This window comes from Sciurus vulgaris, assembly GCF_902686455.1.
Source record: "Sciurus vulgaris genome assembly, chromosome: 17".
Classification (NCBI taxonomy): domain Eukaryota; kingdom Metazoa; phylum Chordata; class Mammalia; order Rodentia; family Sciuridae; genus Sciurus; species Sciurus vulgaris.
Genome location: NC_136478.1, coordinates 5,979,621 through 6,002,600, shown reverse-complemented (window position 1 = coordinate 6,002,600; position 22,980 = coordinate 5,979,621). Strand labels below are relative to the sequence as shown.

At 54.0% G+C, this 22,980-nt stretch overlaps 1 protein-coding gene across 1 annotated transcript in view; it reads left to right on the top strand.

Moving 5' to 3' along the window:
• Nucleotides 1-22,980, top strand: part of CMIP (c-Maf inducing protein) — a 201,373-nt gene that overhangs the window by 151,378 nt on the left and 27,015 nt on the right. Inside the window, 4 exon segments of the mRNA XM_079119248.1 lie at nt 8,691-8,852; nt 13,358-13,399; nt 18,110-18,172; nt 20,772-20,852. Of these exon segments, the coding sequence (XP_078975374.1) occupies nt 8,691-8,852; nt 13,358-13,399; nt 18,110-18,172; nt 20,772-20,852 (348 nt within the window).

Here is a 22,980-nt window from a genome sequence, read left to right as displayed (position 1 = left end):
GACAGATTATCAGTGTTTGCAGATTAGATGAGCATATACCTAGAAGATTCAGAAAACTCTACCAAAAGACTGCTAGAGCTAATAAAGAAATTCAGCAAAGTAATAGGTTACAAAATCAACATACAAAAATCAATAGCTTTCCTATAACCTAACAACGAACCTACTAAGAAATCAGGAAACAGTTTCATTCACAATAGCCTCACACACACACACACACACACACACACACACACACACACACAAAATAGGAATAAATCTAACCAAAGAAGTGAAAGACCTCTATGATGAAAACTATAGAACATTGAAGAAAGAAATTAAAGATCTCAAAAGATGGAAAGACCTTCCATGTTCACGGACAGGCAGAATTAATATTGTTAAAATGGCCATACTATCAAATGCAATGCACAGATCCAGTGCTGTCCTCATCAAAAGACCAATGACATTCTTCACAGAACTAGAAAAAAACAATCCTAAAATTCATTTGGAAGAAGAAAAGACCCGAAGTAGCCACAGCGGTTCTAAGCCAAAAGAGCATGCTGGAAGCATCCCAGTGCCTGACTTCAGTTATACTACAGAGCTGTAGTAACAAAAACCGCACAGTACTGGCATAAAAACAGACAAATAGAAGATAGACAGACCCACACAGGTACAGTCATCTAATTCTTGACGAAAGCACCAGAAACATACACTGGAGAAAAAGTCTTTTTAACAAATGGTGCTGGGACAACATCTGTAGAAGAGTAAAGCTAGACCCTTCTCTCTCACCCTGAACAAAAATCAACCCCAAGTGGATCACAGGCCTAGGAATTAGACCAGAAAGTATGCAACTGCTAAGAAAACACAGGGTCAACACTCCAGCTTTTAGACCCAGGCAACAGCTTTCTCAGTAGGACATTGAGAGCTCAGGAAATGATGCCAAGAGTTAATAAATGGAACAGCATCAAATTAAAAAGCTTCTCCACAGCAAAGGAAACAACTGGGAATGTGCAGAGAGCCTACAGAATGGAGAAAATCTTTGCTAGATACTCTTTGGACAGAGGATTAATATCTAGAATATACAAAGAACTCAAAAAAACTTAAAAATCAAATAACCCATTTAATAAATGGGCAAATGGAATGAAACATACTTCTCAAAAGAAGAAATACAAATGGCCAATAAACATGAAAAAAACTTTCAACATCATTAACAATTAGGGAAATGTAAATCAAAACTACACCGAAATCTCATTTCACACCAGTCAGAATGGCCAACATCACGAATATAAATAATAAATGCTGGAGAGGATGTGGAGAAAAAGCAACATTTTTATACTGATGGTGGGACTGCAAATTGGTACAACCACTGTGGAAATCAGCATGAAGGTTCCTCAAAAGACTAGAAATGGACCATATGCCCCAGCTATGCCACTCCTTGGTATTTTTCCTGAAGAATTCAAGGTATCTTGCTACAGTGAGACATGCATACCAGTGTTTATAGCATCGCAAATCACAATAGCCAAACTATGGAACCAGCCTAGGTCTATCAACAGGTGAATAAAGAAAATGTGGTATGTATACACAGTGGAGTTGTATTTAGTCATAAAGAAACATGAAATTATGGCATTTGAATGGAACTCAAGACAATCATGTTAAGTGAAATAAACCAAACCCAAAAGGCCATATGTGGAAGCAAGAGAGGAAAAAAAGAAAAAAAAGGTGGGGGTTGGTACTCATGAAAATCAAAGGAGATCAGTAGAGAAAAGGGACCAAGGGGCGGGAGGTGGCAGGGAGTGGGGAAGCGCTGGGAGTGATGTTGCCAAATTATAGTTACATTGTGACGTGTAGGGAAATGTAACAGCTCCCATCAGTGTGCACAACTGTAGCCACCAATAAGATATGTGGGGGGATGACAAGAACAGGATGCACCTGTGAGCCACTGGCCTGACATGCCGGCACTCATGGCCTGTCTTGAGTCAGGAAAGCCAGGGACACTAACCAACCAGTCATCTCCCTGGGTGTGCAAGGCACATTCGAGGGTACCAAACCTTGGCAGACCTTGGGGGAGACGTTTGAGGCTGGGGTCCCCACCTGAGGGGGTGGACAGGGGCCATGTGCTCATGCACACAGTAGCCATGGGGAGAAGCAGGCAAGTGTAGTTGGGCCCCTGGGACACGGTGACAGAGGGGACCCCAAGACTTGGGAACATGTTGCATGGTGAGGTGTATGCCACTCACATAGACTAGATACCTTGTGTCTTCATAGGGTTGGAATTTATTGAATAATGAGAAATTCACAAGCTACCAGCAGCTCTCCCGTCAGCAGCAATCCACCGAGTATTGGTGGGTCACTTAATGGCTGCAAGGCAAGCAGTCATGGGTTCTTTGGTTCCAGTCTTAATTACTTATGCCTGGGACACTCAGTTGACACACCCTACTCCACATAGTGATATACGTGGCCAGGTGAGATAACCACCAGTGAGGACTCCACAGGAAGCAGAGCTGTCAGGGTGAGGGACTTAGGCCAGATGGGGCCTGGAGGGCAGGCAGTTTCCAAGTGGACTGCTTGGGCCGGGGAACTGAGCTGAGCTGAGCTGAACCACTGCAGAGCCAGAGTTCACGGCTACCAGCCTTAGGCTGCATTTGCCATAAGGTCTAATTGAGGGTTGGTGGGTGCCACCATAACCGGTCCTGGGGGCTTCTCCTTCTGTAGGTCTTGAGGGGGTTACTGCTTGTGGGATTGAGAAGCTTGTGGGCCTGGTTTCTCTGCTAGGGTTCTGAATCCCTGCGTTCCTGTACTTGGGATTTAATTTGGTAAGTTCACAGGTGGTCAATGTTTATTAGCATGGTTAACTTACCATTTATGCCTGTGGTTGTGCTGAGCAGATAGTGGTTGTTTACTTGTATAAACAAGGTGTAGACTCATTTTACCTTGGCACTTGGACTCAAAAGGGAGTAAACTGCTGCTTTATGAAACAGGAACTCAGGGCTGGCCTAGCCTGTCCTGAAGTGCTCTCTGTGTCATCCAGCATGGTGACCTCTAGCCACTGCAGTGTGACTCGTGTGGCCATGGCACTGGATTTAGTTTCGTTGATTCTAACTCATTAGAATAACTCACTGGTAGTAGCCACTGGGGCCAGTGGCTTTCTGACTGCAGCTGTGCCCTAGGACCTGCACTGGAGAGACAGCCAGTCCACGTCTCCGGCCTGCTCCTGCCGGTGGGGTGCTCCTCCCATCCGCAGCCCCTGGGAGCATCCGAGTGGCGTCCTCTCCCCGACAGTGGTGGGAGCATGCGTGCTTGTGTGTGTGCGAGCCTCAGAGGCTGCATCGAGCAGCAGAGTAGCAGCTCCATCCTCGCGAGGCCTGCTTCCAGCACATTCTGAGCCACGCCTCTCCTGGCAAGGGGCACATTCCTGTTGACAGCTTGTCTCCCAAGGAAAAACCCACAAGCTCTGCTTTCCCAGGCCTGAGAATTCCAGAGTCTGCCTGCTTCTGCCGCCGGAGCGGTTACCAGAGAGATGGCGGGTGTTGCCCAGGTAACGTCCCTTCCCTGACAAGCAGAGAGGGTGAGGGCAGCGATGGAGTGGCTGGCTCTGCCGGGGAAGCAGGAGGCGCTCCCTGCTGACTGTTTGTCGTTAGCTGGTGGGACTGAGTCACAGACTCTGGAAGCCTCCCGTTCTGGACCGCTCACTACCAGGACTTGGTAGGTGTGACAGTAATTAGTTGCTATTTATCCAGGAAGTGGGCTGTTTTAAATATACATATGTTTCAGGGATAATCATAGGAAATCTTTGACAGTAGTTACTCTTTTCCAGCTCTGCAGATGAAGAAACTAAGGTGTGAGTAACAGGCTGTAAGTTTCACGAGCACCAGGGCCTGTCTGCTGTGCTCGCCCAGGTATCCTTAGTATTTGACACAGTGCTTGGCCTATCCTAATGAACAGTTCCGAAGTCTTTTGGGTGATTGGATAGAAGATAGGTGGGTGGGCATGTGGGGAGATCTGTGGATGAATGGATGGTGAGTGGATAGATGAGTGACTAATAGACTGGTGGATGGAGTAAAGCACAGGCTGGAGCCAGAGTCTGCTTCAGATCCTGTACTCTTAACACCAGACCTGCTGCCCTTTGCTTTGTCTGATGATCTTTACACCCTAAGATGTCATTTTTAAAAAGTAACTTATTGGAGGTACAGTTGACCACCCATTGTAAATGTGGAATTAGCGGTGTTAGTGCATCTAGAGTCCTGCCCTTACTGCACCCTGAGCTCATTTGCCTTTATTCCCTGTTGCCATTCCTCGACCCTGGACAACGACTGGGCTGCTCTCTACCTACGAATTTGCTTTTCCTAGACATTCTCTAAAAAGGAATCATGCAGTATGTCTTTTGTGTCTGACTGCTTCCGCTCGGCGTGATGGGTGGGGCTCGCCCACGGTGCAGCATTCTGGTGTCGTGCGTGCTGAGCTGTCTGTTTTGTTTACCTGTTCGACCCTTGATGGGTGTGGGAGTAGTTTCGTGTGCAGGTCTTTGTTCTCTTGGACAGATTCCCTGAACAGAACAGCTGGGCCACATGGAAGCGCGTGTGTAGCGTTTTCAGAAGCTGTCAGACTGCACCCGTTTACCTTCCCTCCAGCAGAGCACAGGGCCCAGTTTCTCCCATCCTCGCCAACACTTGCTGTTATCTTTCTGACTGCAGCTGTGCTGTAGGGGCGAGATGGTGTGTCTTCATGTTTTAGCTTGCCTCTCCCTGATGGCTGATGGCCTTGTGCATCTTTTTTTCATACTTACTCGTAGGCCGGGGTTTTACTTTGTGAGCCAGGGCTGGGCAGACTTTTTCTATAAAGGTCCATATAGCACATAACTTTGGACTTTGTGGGCCACATTTAATTTCTGTTGCATATTCTTTGGGTTTTTATTTTTTATGTCACAACCCTTAAAAAACATAAAACCATCTGTCCTCATGTGACAACAGGCAGGGGCTGGGCTGAGCCCGTGTGCTGTACTTTGTCAACCCTACTTAAGTCCGTTCCCTCCTACATCACACCTGTCACGTGCCCAGCCACAAGGCTGTTCCAAGGCCCCTGTCCACCCAACCTTCCAGCTCAAAGGGATCCAATGTCTGTGGGGGCCACACCGGACAAACTACAAGGCTACCCACCCCTCTTGGCAGAGAGGGATGGGGGAGGATCATGTTGCCAAGCCGAGGGCATGACTCATTGCCTGGTGAGCTCATCAGAGTTCCTGGGATGAGATATGCTAATCTGTCACCTGAGGAGTGGCAGGGCCCTGTGGCCCTGGACAGGCTGCACATGCCAGGGCTCAGAGCCTCTTTTGGAACAGCAGCCTGCTCTCACTCACGGTGCAGCCTCTGCCTGCTGTTCCTACAGCCCATCCCTGGCTTCTCCTCCCTCTGGTCATCTGGCATCAGCTTTCAGAGCCTCATGGGGTTGTTCTTGGCCCTCACCCGCTTCCACCCACCATTCTGGATGCCTTCTTCGGAGTCTCTTAGAGAATCCATCCCACCTCTCCACCCCTCTTCACTGTCTCTGACCAGCATGATGGAAAGAACAAGAGCTTTGGAGTTGGCCAGAGCCCGTTTTGGCCTCTTGAATTGTCTCCTCCTGACTGTTTAACCTTGTGCAAGTCACTTCCCCTCCCCAGACCATGATGGTCTCATAAATTAAGGATGCTAGTGGTCCTACAGCAAAGGCTGAGGCCTTACCCCTAGCTTCCCGTGCTGCTGCAGGCTACTCACTGTGGACAGCTTGGTTCTGCACAACCACGTGGGTCAGTGGCTATGGGACTGTGTTGACCTGGACACAGGCAACAAGAACCCTGGAGAATAAAGGGGGTCAGTGGACAAATGCCCTGCTCCCCATATGTCAGGTGGTTTACTCCAAGGCAGATCTGTGCTGAGTGCCCAGCAGTGGGTGACATTGACAGTCCTCCATGATATCAGGCTGGAGGACACCCTGTTTATTGACTGTCTTCTCTTCCCCATCTCCTTTCCCACTCACCCACTGGTGTTTCCTATAACTTCACAAGTCATAAGCCATTTGTGCTGCAGTCTCTTGCTTTTGGGACACTCCCAGGGGTTTAACCTATGGCCAGGCCCTGGCTCATAGGGTTATAGTGAGAACTGAATGAGACAGTGCTTGTCAACCTAGCACAGTGCCAGGCACATGGTACCAGCTCACCACTGTGCCTGACTGGGAGTGCTGCCCCTGAAGCCAGGGCTCAGACACCAACAGAGCCAGAGAGCTGTCGTCCTCCCTGCTCTGCGAAGGCCCCCAGTGAGTGTTGAGGCTGTGTCTGTGACCACAGGGCTGTTCCCTGAAGCCATGCTGGCGCAGGATTGTGCAGGCATGCTTTGCCTTAGACTGGTGGCCTCTGAGGCTCTGTCTGTGGAATGCAGGAGGCTGCAGTGACAGCTGCCAGCCCCAGGGTTGGCTGTACTCTGCAGATCGTGAATGATCGTTGACTGGAGGGATGCTCACCTGACGTTATGACGGCATTTCTGGTTGAAGGATTGTGGAGGCCTTTTTGAGTCTGTCCTCCTCTTTCGTGCTTTTCAGTATGTTAAATTTTTTTTTTTTAATGAATATGCATCATGTTCACAGAAAAAAAGAATGAAGTCATTATTTTTTCAGAAATAAGTCACAGCTGATCAGAAGAGAGGGCTCTGAGAACTCAGACCTTGCTTGGATCTAGAACTTCCTGTGGGAAGACTCAGGTCCAGATCAGCATGGTTTTCTTTGGGTTCCTAACATAGGGTGAATTTTTGTAATCCTTCATGGTCATTTAAAAATTAAGCAGATCTCTGGGTATAAACTAAAACCACAGGCTCCGGGCTCAGGGGGCCACTACCTCCTGGAATGGGCTGGGTGCTTGCATTGGGAAGCGTCCGATCCGTGGTAGAGGTGGGTGCTTCCTCTTCTGCCTGCAGAGGGCTGGGCAGGCACCACCGGCTCTGCTCCCCATGCTGGAGCAGGGCAGCTTCAGCTGCTGGTAACTGGGAAGGCTGCTGGTTACGGTTTCAGAGAAGCCTCGGTAGACCAGACGTGTCTTGCCTTTAAAGTAATGGAGTTGGACAAATGCTCGGTGTGCCTGTCCTCCCTCTTGGCAGTGTGTTCACAAGTCACTGAAGGCGCACCCCCAGCGGAACTTGCTGTGCGCTCTGACAGTCCCCGCAACCCGAGCTCTGTAACTGTTCCTGACCTCCCCACCCCCACTGATGCACACGCTGTCTTCCCTCCCCTGTTGGCCTCGGGGCCTCTTTCCAAGTCCTGATGCAGAATGGGGGAGTGGGCAAGGCACAGTGAGGCCAGGAGGGTGGACAAGGAGAGCGAGCAGGCAGGTGGACAGGTGGAAGAACAGGAAGGAGGGAGAAGGGGGAGCTGTGAGCAAGATCAGTGAGATGAGGGTGAGAGTAAACACACCTGGTGCCAGTCTGTGTGGGCGATGCTGGTGGCGATGGGCATGGCAAGCGAGCCAGGGGCCCCAGAGAAGCATGGGGTGTAAAAACACAGAAGGAAAACAGCACCTTTATTGCTGTAGGTTGTATGCTTCACGCCTTGAGGTTTTCAGGGACGAGTCAGGTATCAGAACTCTTCCTGTAGGGGTTGGCCATTCTGCCTGGACTGTACTTCTGAGTTATCTCCAAGGAATGGACCACACGGGTGCAGGGTTTATACGGGTTCCACACGGAGAGGCATCTTTGTGCCTAGTTTACAGAAGGGGCACCTGTTCCAGCACGATGCCCCACCTGCACGACCGTTCCAAGTGATTTGGAGTATGTTCCCAATACTTCCTTGTTGGCACTGGGTCCTCAGACCTTGGTGGCCTGCTAGCTTCTGTTTGAGCCTCTGCGATCAGTGGGAGACCCTCCCCTCCTTCCCGTTTCCCTCATTCAGACTTTGTCTCAGAGATTGTGACAGGTCACCCCAGCTGGTTGCTGGCTTGGTAACACTAAAATTAGGATTTCCCCAAGGAGTGGCATGCTTAATGAAAGAGTTCATCCACTCAGACTCTCAGGCAAGCGGGCAGTGGGGCAGGCAGCCGTGGAGACAGCACTCGGCTGGGACCTCCGCACAGATGCCTTTCCATGATGTCAGAGAGGCGGAACTAACTGCCTCAGAGGCAGAGCAGCCCCCGCCCCAGCCAGCCTGGCCCTGGGAGCTGGTGCGAGCGGAGGTGAGACTGCTCCCATGTCCTCTCCAGGTAGTGCTCAACCTCAGGACTCCCGGCGTCTTCTGGGCTCAGTCCCCGCCTGACTGGGCTCGAAGTCCTGGCCCTTATCCCAGCTGTCATGTTCTGTAGCCGAACACCACTCTCCAAGGACACCTCCTAGGATCTGCAGAAGCAGTGCCTTTACCTCAAAGAAAGCCCCTTTGTGGGCTGTGAAAGTTTCCACCCTTCCTGCCCTGGGATCGCTGGGGGCGAGTTCACTAGAAGATGGGATCTGAAAGAGATAGCGTTTGCTTCTTTTTATTTTTTTAAGTCATTGTGGGAACAGTGTGGGGATGCCCGTCCAGTGTTGGAGCTGACTGTCTGCAGGCACGCCTGGTCTTGGGTGAAGCTGGTCCTTTCTTCAGGTGTCCCCTCCTCGTGGGGAGGGTGGTCCCTCCCGAGGGCCTTTGCACACTCTAATGCGTGGGACTCTTTGATCAACCCTTGTTGAATCAGTGATGTGCCTTGTCTCTTTCTCTCTCCCTCCCAGAAAAAGATTTACAAATACAAGAAAGTCCTGAGTAATCCAAGCCGCTGGGAAGTTGTCTTGAAGGAGATTCGGACGCTGGTGGACATGGCCCTCACATCCCCCCTGCAGGATGACTCCATCAACCAAGCCCCACTGGAAATCGTCTCAAAACTGCTCTCAGAAGTAAGATGTCCCCAGGCTTGATTCTTGCACCCCTGTCCCCTTGTAAGTCATTTGCCTTCACCTCCACTGAGCGCCAGCCCCGTCCCAAAAGCAGAGGCTCACAGCTCCTTCCAGGTGCATCCTCTGTTGCAGAGGGAGTGACCGTCTCCCACCCTGGGGTATGGGTGCTGGTCCAGCTGCTTCCACCCAGGGACTGTAGAAGGGAGGAGGGAAGAGATGCTGCCCCACCAAGCCCCCAGAGCATATTCAGAGCCTGGGCTGGTGGCAGTGACAGCTGCAGCAACGGGGTCCCCCAGGTTCAAGGTGCTGACTTTGGAAATCTGGTCATTCCTGAGGGTGACACGCCTGTGACTCCGGAACACCCTCTGACCTGTGTCTGCTTTCCATCCTGTCACCCCATGCAGCCTCCCAAAAGCCTTCTTTTAGCTCACTAAAGGGTTAAAAAACAGGTTTTGCAACACGAGTTTCCAGGTTTCTCTTAAAAACAATCAGGAAATCAGCTGCAGTTTCCCACGTCTCTGGTCATTCAGCAGCCTGGCCTCGCCCCTGGCAGCCTCTCTCTTGGAGTGTGTGTGCCTGCCAGGCTCTGTTCTGTGCCTGGCGTAACGTCGAGCCCCTAGGCTCCCAGCCTGTGTCCCGGCAGGGAGACAGCAGTGAGTGATCACACTCAGTCCTGCTGGAGGTCAGGCGGGAGCACGGGAGCAGGTGCTGTGCTGAGTTTACCAACATTGGCGTGTCTCCTGCTGACCTTCCTGGCCCCTGGGCACGCTGCAGTCGATGACCCCAGATGAACTAGTCACAGCCAGCAGAGGGGTCCCTCCTCCCGCTCCCTTTCCCGGCTCACTGCGGCGAGCTCCCTATGAGCGCCCTCTGCCCTGTTGCCCGCTCTGTCGGCCCAGGCTGCTGCCCCTTGGTCCAGGAACCTCTGCAGTGCTGATAGAGGGTCCCTCACTGGGAGGAGGTGGGCTGAGAGGTAGACGGTGGGTAGCAGGGATGGCGCAGGTGGAGGGCACAGCTATGTCCTCAAGCGAGGGACAGCTTTGCTCTGCTGAAGGGGAAAGTCAGGTTCTGAAATGAATTGCTGCCAAGGTCTTGATTCCCAGACCACGTGCCCAGTGCCAGCCTTCACTCAGGCTTCTCCAGGGAGGGCCGATGGCTCCCCTTTCATGAGCCAGGCCGAGCCCGCGGCCACACCCAGCTTCTCTCACAGCACTCACCTTCTCCCTGAGCGCGGCCTGCTGCCTTCACAGCGCGGACACAGGCCAGGGCACTGAGCGACCTGCTCAGCCCTGTGGTGGAGGCTGCCTGGCTCTTTGACTTGGAGGCCACGTTGCCCAGCCTTCCAGCCCCAGCAAGCTGGACGGTGACACCGATGTCAGATTAGGTCAGTTAGGCACGTCGTCAGGATGGGTGAGGGCAGCAGGCGTGCCTTACTGCCAGGCCCGGCAGCATTTCTAGCCCATCTTAGGCGTGTTCCCAGTAGCCGCGTGCCTGTTGGCCTTCACCGCCTTTGGGGCTATAGTTTATTTATTTGTTTTATCTTTCGTGGCACTGGGCTTGAACCCAGGGTGCTCTGCCACTGAGCTACATCCCCATTCCTTTTATTATTTTGAGACAGGCTCTTGCTCAGTTGACTTGAACTTTTGGTCCTCCTACCTCAGCCTCTGGTGTGGCTGGGATCATAGGTGCGGCCACTGTGGCCAGCTCCTCTTGGGCTTTAAAGCAAGGCTTTCTGAGTCTGCTGACCCCCCAGTGGAGGGACAAGGATATTTAAAAGAAACAAAGTGGAAGAAGCTTCCATGTGCTGTGCTCCTACTGTGTGTGAGGCCAGGGGCCAGTGTTAGCCCATGGTGAGTGGTAGAGCTGGCATTCCCATCTGGGCAGACGGGCTCAGTGTCCCTTCCTAGAAGGCTCAGCATCTCTCCGAGGGGCGTTAACATAGTGTTGGGCGTACAGTCGATGGTTCACTTTGACAGGCCCTCAGACTTGCCAGAGTCTTCCAGGGCCCTGCACGTGAGTGTTAAAGTGCACAGAGGAGTTAGCCACCTCTCCTCAGTGTGGCTCACTCAGCTAGGTGGCTGGCTGCATCCTCCCCAGGTTGGCCTGATCGCAAGAATCACACCTGGCATGGAAATGTCACATAGACCTGGACCGGACTGCACAGAAGAGTGGTTAGGCCGTGAGCTGTGGAGTCAGGAGAGCTGGTCCCACCCCAGCAGTAGCCTGGTGGCCTTGGACACCTAGGCCTCTCCATGCCCAGGATTTCACGTGTACGTTGGGGCTGAGACAAGTATCCACATCACAGAATTCAGGATCCAGTACACATAAAACCCTGGCGCCAAGCCTGATGGCCAGGGTGCCTTTGAGAGGGGTCACGTTTTCGGTGTCCTGTGAGTTGGCTGTGATCTGGACTCAGTGCACATCTCAGCCAGGTGTCCAGACAGGGCAACTGGTCACAGTGCATGGGGCCGCGTCCTGCGTCTGTGCTCCGCACTCAGGCTGTTCTGAGGCCTCCTTCAGAGATACCCCGGGCACTGCCGCACTGGCCAGGAGGTGGCAGGATCTGGACAGGGAGGCGCTGCGAGATGACAGGCAGTTCTGAGCAAGAATTGTTCATCCACCAGCAAAACAAAGCCAGGCGTCCCCAGCCGCCCTGGGCCTCTGTTGACAATGTGGAGTGACCACTTTGCTTGGGATCCAGTGTGGTGGCTTCAGTGAGCACTCTTTTCCAGGGGGGCCTGGAGCACGGAATTTTCCCTGCAGGATGACTGGGACGAGGGGATGGCATCCAGGGTCACCAAAGACTTTGGAGAGGTCTGAGGGTGCCCTTGGAGCTCAGCCCGGGATGGGTGGCCACTCAGCTCAGTGACTGAAAATGAGGCTTGGCAGTGAGGACAGACAGGTTCCTCTCCCGTCACTGTTACCTGGGCACTGTGCAGGCGAGCACCCCTGCAAGCCCTGGGTAGCTCCCCAGTCTGGGGGGTAGCAAGAGCCTGGCCTGCTAAAGCAAGATCAGTGGGCAGAGCAGAGCAGAACTCTCACACAGCCTGGGAGGAGGCAGGCTCATCCCAGGAGAGATAGCCGGGCGTTTGTTATACCATAAACAGGCCACCCAGACGCCACTGATGTCCACAAAAGCAGGAAAAGGTGTTCGAACCCAAAAAGCCTCCGTACGTGTGTTCCCAGACTCCTGGTGTCACACGTCAGCACTCCCTGGAGTCGGGGCGTCTCGACCCTGGGGTCAGGCCTCCCTCGTGTCCATGTCCGAGGCCGCAGCTTCCTGGGCAGAAGCGCACTCCCTGCCTGCGGGCTCTCCTTTGCCTTAGGCGGTGGGAGCCCGTACAGAGCCCTGCATCCCTTAAACCTCTGGAACGCCGGGCCGTCCATCTCACCAGCACTGCTCAGATGAGGACTTGCTTCCTGAGCAGCAGACCGGGCTCTGCTAGGAAATACAGATGGACATCAGGGAAGCCGCTGAACACCAGAGCAGACTCGCAGCACAGGGCACACCACAAAAGCTTGCCGAAAAGAAAACAATGGCTGCTTTGAGTTTTCACCGTTTCTTGCTGCATACACTAAGGATGTCAGTTATAGACACGGTCATTTCTCAGATGCCAGATCAGGAGGACAAAACTAAGATTACAGCAAGTTTAATCCTTTCAACCTGATTTTACTTTTGTAAGTCAATTGGTAGGATTTGAACTTAGCTAAGACATCTTGGGCACACTCATGGCACACCAGTGTTTCTCGGGAACCGAGTCTGAGAACTACTGGAATAATGTATATTGCTGGGTGTGGTGGCACACACCATAAACTGCAGTGGCTTGGGAGCCCGAGGCAGGAGGATTGCAAGTTCAAAGCCAGCCTCAGCAAATTAGCGAAGCCCTAAGCAACTTTAGCCAGACCCTGTCTTAAAAAAGGGCCGGGGAAGGGCTGGAGATATAGCTCAGTTGGTGGAGTCCTGATCTCACAAAAAAGGGCTGGGGATATAGTTAATTGGTTAAGCACTGGGTTTATTACTTCATATAAAATAAAAATAATGATATTGCTCTGAAAGACTAACTGGTACTGAACTGAGACTTAAAAAGTTTGCTTCTCCACGTGTCCCGAGCCTGCCTTCCAGCTTCTAGGAAGTGTCACTACCACAAGCACCCTGCCCTCTCAGGGCAGCCTCGGGGGGTGTGCACAGCAGGATCCCCACTGACCCAAGTGGAAACGGAGTCTCCCTGAGACATTGCCCACCACCAGGTCACGTGGCCATGACAAGGACTCAGTCCTCGGGTGCATCCTCCCTGGGCTTTTCCCACTTTCCAGCCCCACCGTGGAAGGTGTTCTGAGCTGTTGAATTAAGGAGAGACACTGGGCGGGGCTGTAGCTCAGCCCCACAAAACAAAAGGAAGTACAAGTGACAGCACTCTCAAAGGGCTTGAGGCGCTGGACCTTTGAAATCTAAAGACGTTGTTTTCTTAATTTTGTCTTCCTCCCCTCTCCATTCTGTCCTTTAGAACACAAACTTGACCACCCAGGAGCATGAGAACATCATCGTGGTAAGTGCCCGTCCACCGCCACCCTTTGTCCTCCCAGAGGCAGTCTGGGATCCTTCCGGAAGTACCACAGCTCCGACCTTTGCATGGTTTTGTCTTTTCCGTCCAGCGAGACGTGCCGCTCTCCCACCCTTGTGCACTTCAGAGCCCCCTGGACCGCAGAGCGGTCGGGTGCCATCACTGCACACTTGTGGCTGGGTTTGCTGCAGGGAGGGGAGGGCGGAACGTGGCAGAGCCGTCATTGTGTGAGCAGAAAGTCAACGGTCTCTTTCTTACCCCAGGACCTGTCTCCTAATTAATCTACAAATAGAACCTGGGTTTAATTCCCTATCAAATATAAAGTAAGATGGGATTTTCTGGGCTCAACAATGACATATGCACCATTGGGAGTAAAGTACCTGTCTGGGGATTTTAAGTTATTGAAATGCGACTCTCACTAGGAAGAAGGAAGATGTGCACCTACTGCGTTCAAGGCCCGTATTTGAGTCCCCAGGTACTGAGATGATGGAACTCATTGTCTCTTGCAGGAAGAGACTTGTGGGGAGGGTTGGGAAGAGGAGCCAGGATGCTTCCTGGAGGCAGTGATGTCTGAGCTGGGTTTTGAAGGATCAATAGGAGTTTTCCAGATGGCAAAAGGCAGTAAAGGCATCCTGGAAAGAGGAAACAGCACGCGCAAGGACTCAGAGATTTAAAGTAACTTAACGTATTTCTGGGAACTTTAGCACTGCTGGACTGTAAAGCATAGGGGGTAGGACTCTGGGAGACAGAACTTGACATGGAAGCAAGAGGCAGAGCTTTGTGTGTCCTGAGAGAACCTGGAACTAACTGACCCAGGAGGTCCTGTGGCTGCAGCCTGCCCCAGGAGAGCAGTGTCCCAGGCCCTGTGCCCCTCAGGCTGAATCAGGGCCTAGAGCCCAACCCCTAGCCCTGCAAGCCCAGCTGCTCCCATGTACACAGAGGGTAGTGAGCCCCGGGCGCAGCTCTGGCCTTGCCCCAGCCCCAGCATCTGGCACAGAAGAGGTTCTGGGTGGGTTGTTTGCCAGAATCCCGTGCCTTCTCTTGCAGGGCAGGGGGAGGAGCCAACCTGGCCACCCCAGCTGCCCTCTACCTTTTCCTAGTATAGTGTCCGTTAATGGTTCATTGGCGGGAGCATGCGTGTGTTGCAGCCTCGCTCTGTCCTGCAGATGGAGAGCTCCGCAGGAGATGACCTGCCAGGGAGGTGTGGTGTCCAGGCACCTGGCAAGTCCAGGGCCACAGCTGGTTCTGGGGTCAGGGGAGCGCCAAGGGGGCGATTTCCCTCCTCTGTCAGGGAGGTGCTGGGAGGAAGAGAACAGAGGGCTTCTGGGAGGGGGCCAGGCCGAATCTTGATGGATGGACTGGGAGCGTCAGGGCAACAGGAACGGCAATCCAGGCGGGGACAGCATGCGCAGAGGCAGGTGGAGGGACTGGCCAGCACAGGTCCTGGAGCGGGAAGCTTCCTCTCCCCGCACTCCCGGAGTACCATGGCACCACGTGAAGCCTCCTCATTCCTGAGGAGCTTGGGAAAGAAGGTTGGATGTGAGAATCCCAGGCTGCATTTATCCAGCTGATTTGGCTGAGCTGGACTCTTAACTGGGCCAGGCTGAGCCTCCCTGCTGTGTGGTGCCTGAGAACAGGGAAGGCTTGGTGGCAGGGCTGCCTTGCTCCGTGTTCCGCAGCCTCCCTTTCAGTATTCCCTTGTCACCATGGCTGTCGCTGTTCTGGGATGTCTCCCAGAGCCTCCGTCCAGCCCAGGTCAGCTCCTGGTGCCTGGGGGTAGGCAGCTGTCCTCTCCCAGTGTGCGTGGTCATTCTCTGTGCTTGTTCTCCCTGCAGCGTGAGCTGGTTCTCTTGATTTCCTTGGCCAGGCACTTGACCCATAGGAACCCTTGGTGGTCACAGCTGGGCATCACCGCACAGCTTGGGCCTGGCCTCCAGACCCCAACTGGAGTCCGCTCACTGTGGGAGCCTCAGCCTGGCAGGGAAGACAGCAGCCTCACACCCAGTGTGGGCTCCAGCCAGGTTCAGACCTGGTTGTGGCCTTGGACAAGCAATGGAAGAATTTCCAATTTTACCAAAAATAGTCATCTCTCAGTATCTGGGGAATCAATTCCAGACCCCTGAGGTGACAGTCCACAGCTGCTGTGTGACATGAGTGACATTTGCAGCGCGAGTCTCACCCTCCTGCACACTTGGAAGTGGTCTCTAGGTGACTGTCTCTAATGCAGCGTCCATGCTCTGCCGATAGTTGTTGTGCTCTTGTTTGGGATGATAGGAAGAAAAATTCTGCATATGTTCAGAACGGGCACGATTTCGTTTCCAGATGCTTTTGGTCCACAGTTGGTTGGATCTGCAGGTCTGAGTGACGCTCTGTCTTTGGTATCGCAGTGTTGTCTGCACGTGTTCTCACTGCCCAGCCCGGTGCCCTCCTTGGAGTGTCCCCTTGTCTGGTGGAGCCCAGGCAGCAGAGTCCGTGTGGCTTCTCGTTTTTAGCATCCGTGATGTTACAGATGTTCTGCATTTGGTTTTTCACCTAAAATGTCTTCCAGATTCTTCTGGGTCTTGTATATGACCTGCTCCAGTTTCTCACAAGAGCTTGGGTGACATCTGAGGAAGGATCATTCTTTGGGGGTCTGTTCTGTACATTGCTGGTTGGTCAGCAGTATCACTGGCCTTGACCCACTAGAGGCCAGTAGCACCCTTTCTGGAGAGAGATCTCCAGATGTGCTGGAGATCCCCGAGAGGGCCGACTCACCCCTGGTCTACCCCATTCTTTCTGAATGCCTCTGTCCATTCCAGTCATTTCCAGCCCACTTAATACTCCAAGTCTCAATCTTCTCATCTGTGAAGTGGACATATTGGTGCCCTTCTTACAGGGCTGCTGGGGGATCCTGTGAACTAATGCACTACCAGGATGAACAGAAGGACAGGCTTGTTGGAAAGTTCTGCAAAGATAAGGACTCTTTTTATTAGTGATACATGTAAAAATTGGCATTCTGTGACCAGATCAAGCCTGCTGACCCCCGTGGCCCTTTGTCTCTGCGTCTGTACAAATGAAGCTTGACCTCATGAGTTTGTCGTGAGGATGAAATGAAGCAGTGGCCGTGGAAGCACCAAGCCCATACCTGACCCACACTGTACACGAACAGCTGGTTACTCGCTCACCCCTGCAGCCCTGGCTTATTCCTATGGAAAAGGAGCCTGGTGTGCAGGGGAGGAAGGGGGCCCAACCTGAGGGGACTGCCCCGCCCAAGGTCCTTCTCCCCAGGTGGTCCCAGGGCTCAGGCCGAGCAGTGACCCTTCCCCCACTGGGGCATGACCCAGCTCCGGGGGCACGCATGGAGTTCAGTCCTGGCTCTGCCTCTTCCTCATTGTGCACCCTTGGCCCTCTGACTTTATCTCTCGGGCCTGTTTCCTCGACTGAGAAAGGAGGACGCGTAACACCCGCCTCCCAGCACACTGTGACGCTTGAGCCACCCTGCAGGTGCACCGAGCTGGGTCCAGTGTTGGGGATGTCCGTGTTGTCGTGGTCAGTATTGCAATATGTGAAGCAGGGGCTCACGTGGCCGTGGAGGTGGGCTCACCCCGTGCAGAAGGCTGGGAGCCCCCCGCCACCCACTGTGCCCAGCAGAACTCTCCACACCTGTTTGTCTGACAGGTGGACATGGGCTACCTGGAAGTGGCACGCCTGCGGAACAGGGTTCTTGCTGCTGAGGGGTGTCGTTCATTTCAGTGCAAAACAACTTGTTTCATGTCAGTCAAAATCTAAATGTGCCTGTGGCTGGCGGCCCACAATGGGCAGTGCCACTCTAGCCAAGAAGACCCACGCCTGGGTCCAGCTCTGTGGGTCTGTGGCTGGTGCTGGGAAGCAGGGACCTCTGTTGCGGTGGCTCTGTGTTCCCAGAAGTGCGCCTGCCTGAATCTCACGGGTCAGTGGTGCCTCAGTTAGTGGTCAGTCCACTCCCCTTTCCCTCATGGTCCCTGGAGCAAGCAGAACCTGTATTACTGTCACCCAGCTAGCTACAGAAGGCTTGCTGAGAGGTGTGCCCAGAGACACGCGATTGTCACCACTGGGAAGGGTACTCCTAGCAGCTGGTCAGTCAAGGCCAGGGAGGCCACTGTACACCAGTGAAGGCTGAAGCCCTGCTCTCCACCTGCCCTGCAGGTGACCCTTGAGGTGGCTCTATGCCCCTTTCCAGGTGGGAAACCAGGGACCTCAAGAGACAGGCAACTTGCTCTAATGGCCATGCACCCAGCAAGCAGCAGAGCCAGGGTTTGCAGTGGACTGTGCCCCCAGCCTGTGGGGTTGCACGGTGGCACCTGTGGGGGTTTGTTCCAGAACCTGAGGGTGCTCTGACCCTTGGCTTAGTGGCGTGGTGCCTGCCTACTGTGATGTCCTGTGTGCGGTTCCAGGGTATGGATCTGAAGGGGACATGGTGGTTGGCAGCAGGCCTTGCAGCCCCTAGATTTATACATATCATCATGCATGCATTTTTCCCCAAGGACAGATCAGAGATTTTCTCAGGCTCTTGAAGGAGCCCTGGTCCACAGATTAGAAAATGAGCTTTTTCTGCCCAAAGGAGGGCAGAAGGTTGCGTTCTCATTTTCAGTCCACCTCTTCCGTGGGAATCTGGCCCAGCCCACCCGGGCCCACGGGGCATTTCCACTCAGCTGACACTCGTTCCTTGTCTTTCAGGCCATTGCTCCTCTGCTGGAAAACAACCATCCCCCCCCAGACCTCTGTGAATTCTTTTGCAAGGTACGAAGTTGCTGAAGTGGGGCGCGTTTGCACGCTTTGGAGTGGGTTTGTACAAAGAGGTTGAAAAGCAAGGCCCACCAGCCTGGGCCGGGGTCCCAGATGCAGGTGGAGGACATGCAGGGCACCTGTCCTTCGAACTACAGCCCCTCTGCCACACAAGTGACAAGTTAGAACAGGGTCGCAGCCCAGGGGTCAGGGATTAGCATCTGGGTTTTCTCTGGAATAACTCCCTGGCTGCCTTGGGAGGCAGTTTGCAGAGATTTTTCTGAGCTGCTGACGTCAGAGCTGGGTTATTCTTAGCGCAGGCTCCTCCAAGCACCGGCTGGCCCATGGTAGGGCAGCTGTGGGGCTTTCCCTGGGCAGGGGAAGCTGGCAGAGTGTTCCAGGTTAGCCCAGAGAAGCCATGGCGTCAGGCATCCGTTCCCAGGGGCCCGGTGCCAGCCTCACAGCAGGACTCAAGCAGCGATGCCCAGCAGCACCAGGGCCAGGCCTCCTGCGTTCCCAGAGCTCAGGCACAGCCTGGAGGTGGCCACAGCACCTCCGCCTGTCCGTTCTCGCTGTGTGCTGGCCGCCTCTGTCCCTCCCCTGGGCTCCCCACCCCCACTCCCTCACTTCCCTCATCCTCCTTCCTGCCCGGGCTCCCCTGGGCACATGAGAGTGGCCTCTGCCCCTTCGGTGGTCACATGCTGCCCTTAGGGGAAGAGCAGGCTGTGTCCACCCATGAGACAAGCTGGAGAGGCCTCAGAGCAGGCACCAGGGGAGGAGTGCTGTGTGCCAAGGGTAGGAACTTGGACAGAGAGACGGGACTGCGTCTTTGTCTTCAGCCTGCCTGTCCGTCAAGAGACCCTTTCCAGTCATACACACCTACACCTCTGCTGGCCCCAAGTGCCGGGTGCGTTTCAAGGCCCAGAACCCTACAGGAACCCACAGATGCAAAAATGGGGGGCACAGGCCTTTCAGGATGGCTATGGCCCGGTGAGACTTTGGGCTACTTTCCTTTGGGGTGGGAACCCAAGAAGAAGCTGGGGGGATGCAGCCTGGCCTAAGCGGCTCCCTGGACTCACAGGCAGCCTCCCCTGCCCAGTTTCCAAGTCCCTCTGCCTTCATTGCCCAGAGAACGCCTGGCTTCTCGTATCCCAAGTCCATTGTCCTCATCCAGGGATGGGAAACTCAGTGCCTCCAGGGGCCAATTGGATTATGAATGCGTGCAGGACAATGGGGGGTTTACTCAGCATGAAGGCCTTGCATTTCAAAAACAGCACCACTCTGTTAGAGCAGCCGGGATTGCTAAAGCCAGAGCATTTTCAACATCCTGGGTGTTCTGGAACCTGATTATCAAGGTCCATCAGACCCTGCATGCTGACTCTCGGTTCTGCAAGAGTCTTGTCACGTAATAAATAAGAACCGTGTTGGAGCAAATTGCTTGTCTTTGACTGCACCCTCTGAAACAGTCTCAAACTTTTAGATCAAAACAAGAAGCAAACCCAAGACCCTATTTCATGCCACTTTTAAAATCAAACAAAAAAGACTGTGGTGCCCTTAGTTTTTACCCAGATGAGCTAACAACTCTGTCCGCACAAAAATCTACACACAGATGTTTATAGCAGCTTCATTCATAACTGCCCAAACTCAGAAGCAACTGAGAACCCTTCAGTGGACGAATGAGTAAAAATCTGTGGTGCATCCCTGCAGTGGGATCATACTCAGCGTTAAAAAGAATGAAGCTGTCAAGCCATAAAGGCATGTTTGAAATGAAAGAATCAGGCTGCCTGCTGTGTGACTCCAGCTGTAGGCTTAGCAACCCTGATCCCCATCTGAAATCCGAAAGTGCTGCAAGATCCAAGGCCTCTCCAGCAGTGACGTGATGCTGCGCGTGGAGAACTCCACACCTGGGGGTCGCTGTCTCCACACAGGCACACTGAAAATGTAGTAAAACTTACAGAGCTAGTCAGTCTGTGTGTAACAGGAACGGAAGCACAGGTGCATTTCCCATTCAGACTTGGGTCCCATCCACAGGATGTCTCATCGTGTACATAGAAATATTCCCCAAAATCCAAAACAATGGAAACACTTCTTGTCTTCCATTTCGGATAAGGGGCACTCAGCTGTGTTTGATGTTCTGAGAAAAGCTAGACTGTTGAGACAGAATGGAGATGAGAGGGGGTCAGGCTTCGGGGTGAGGGAAGACTGTGGGGGCAGGACGCAGGGGACCTTGGGGCAGTGAATGGCTCTGGCTGCTGCCACAGTGTGGATCCACGTCGTCACACGTTGGTCCAAACCCAGAGAGTGTAGGACACCTGGGGTGCACCCCCATTAAGCAGGGGACCGCGGGCCAGTGTGGCTTCATGGCCCATGACAAGCCTCCCCGTGCGCCTGGGGTGTCATCAGAAGACCTCTGAGGTTGAGTGGCGGGTGCTAGTGGAACTTGCAGTGCCATCTTCCTTGTAGTTTTGCTGTGACCCTAAGACTGCTATAAAAAATGAAAGCTTTTTAAAAATAAGCTGGGCTCCACCTCTGGGCTCCCTGTCCCCAGGCCTGCTGGAAGGCGCAGGCTGTGCGTGGGATGCTCCCGCTGAGGTGACCCACCCTCTCTCCCCAGCACTGCAGAGAGCGGCCCCGGTCCATGGTGGTCATCGAGGTGTTCACCCCCGTGGTCCAGAGAATCCTCAAGCATAACATGGTGAGTGTCCAGCGCCCCAACCACCGCGCCCCAGCCTCCTGCCTTCCCACGGATTTGGGGGATGGGGTTGGTCCAGCTTCGTGCACCCACCTTCCTTGACTGGAGTTCTTCCATGAAGACAGCAGGAGGAACCCTTCACAGTTGGTTAGAACAGCAGAAGCCCTGGCTGGGAGGCACGTTTGGGGCAGAGCAGCCCCAAGGGTGGGGGAGGCGCCACCCTCTAGGACCCGAGGGCGACCCTGCACTCTGGGCTCAGCACAGCAACTTCCTCCCAGGGCGCAGTGCAGTAGGGGAGAGAGCAGCTCCATGGTGGAGCCCTGGCCATCGGGCAGGGTCAGCAGCGGCGGCTCGTGCTGACAGCGGGCACCTGGGGTGAAGTGATGGAGACCACCCTTCACCCCTTCCAGTAACCCATCGCCCCAGTCTAACCACAAGAAAAACCTCACCCACATCCCAACTGAGGGACCAACTGCAAAATACCTCTTCAAACCATCTAGCCATCCAAACCAGGGAGAGTGAGAAGGTGGCCCAGCCGGGGAGCCCAGGGAGACATGGTGACCAGATGTCATGCCGGATCCTGGGTGGGACCCCAGAGCAGAAAAGGGACGTGAGGCGGAAATGATGGCAACCTGGATAAAGCGTGAACTTTGCAGAATCGAACCTCTCAGTTGTGAGAGCAGGCACCGTGACCTGTGTCCCTTGGTGTTCCCTCATTGGTGGGAGCAGGAGCTGCACAGGGAGACAGGCTTAGTTAGCTAGGTCCACTGCCCGCCACTGGGGTCACAGCTAGAATTAAGAATGGCGGAGGAGTACTCAGATGCTCGCACGCCTTCTTAGAGCCAGGGAGAGTGCCTGCGGTGTCATGACCTCGTGACAGCCCTGCAGCACCGTGTGCATAGGAGCCCAGCACCCAGAAAGGCTGGGCAGTGCCCTACCCAGTCTGATAGGCAGCCGTGGGTGCTTGTGAGGGGCCAAGGAGCAGGCACCGAGGCCAGGGCCCATTCCCACGGACGAGGTCCCGAACCAGCCTGCAACTTGGATGCTGAGGTCGTCTGGCGCAGGGAGCACTCTGGAGAGGGCAGCCTGCCTTAGTGACGTCCTTTCCTGGTTCCTGGGGTGGGCCACACTGCCCAGAAGAACATGTTACCGGCCCCTCCCCAGTCAAGACTGGAAGTGTGTGGCACTGGCTCTTCCCCTTCCCGCACTCATGGCAGGCATCCCTAATCGGTGCAGGCTCATCCTGCAGAACCAGAAGCCACTCCAGACTCCTTCCCCCTGCTCATGTCCCAGGCGGCCACTCCCAGCCAGGCCCAGCTGGTGCCTTCGGGAGTTCAGTTTACCGTTCTCTGCTCTGAGCCATCACACACCCTTGTGAGATTTGCTTATTTCTGAACTCCTAGATGCGGGGCAAACTCCTTTCTTGTTTTCTGAACCTGGAAGGGGCACACCCCCCGCGATTTTGTCTCCAGGACAACTGGGTGGGGAGGGCTTTCTGCCTTGACGTGGGCTCTTCCAGTTTCAAGGAGGAGCGCTGTCTGCTCTGGCCAGCTGGGAGGACAGGGCCTCTGCCTGTTGGCTCTGAAGTCACTGGGGAGTGTGGAGTTGGTGAGGGCCCAGACAGCCCAGGGGTTTTTCTTATAGGGATTTAACTCATCAAAGCAGAGCTACATGCCCAAGGCAAGAATGGCTGGCCAGTCATCATCCCCTGGGGCACCTGTTTTTTGCGTTCTCCATGGTAGTCATTATTCAAAAGGGTTTTGGGGGGACATCCGACATCAGGGAGAGTCAAACTTTGACTGTCGCCCTTGCGTTTGGTTAGTCTCACAACCCTGAGTGTCGGCCACTGACATTTCCTGCAGACTCAGAACTGCTCAGGGTGTGATGGCCTAGCCTTGGGCAGGAGCACCCCAGCACTCCTAGGCGTTGGGCACCGTGGAGTGTCCAGGTCCCACTTCACGCTGGGTGTCTGCTGGCTAAACGCCGCAAGTGGGGTCACGAGAGAACTGCAGACGGGACCAAGGAGCACTCGCTGCTCTCAGGAAGAAGAGGGGCTGAGGCAGGGCCAGCCCTGGGTCCTGGCAGCGCAGCAGCGCACGGCAGAGCCTTGGCCTTCATTCAGGACCACTCC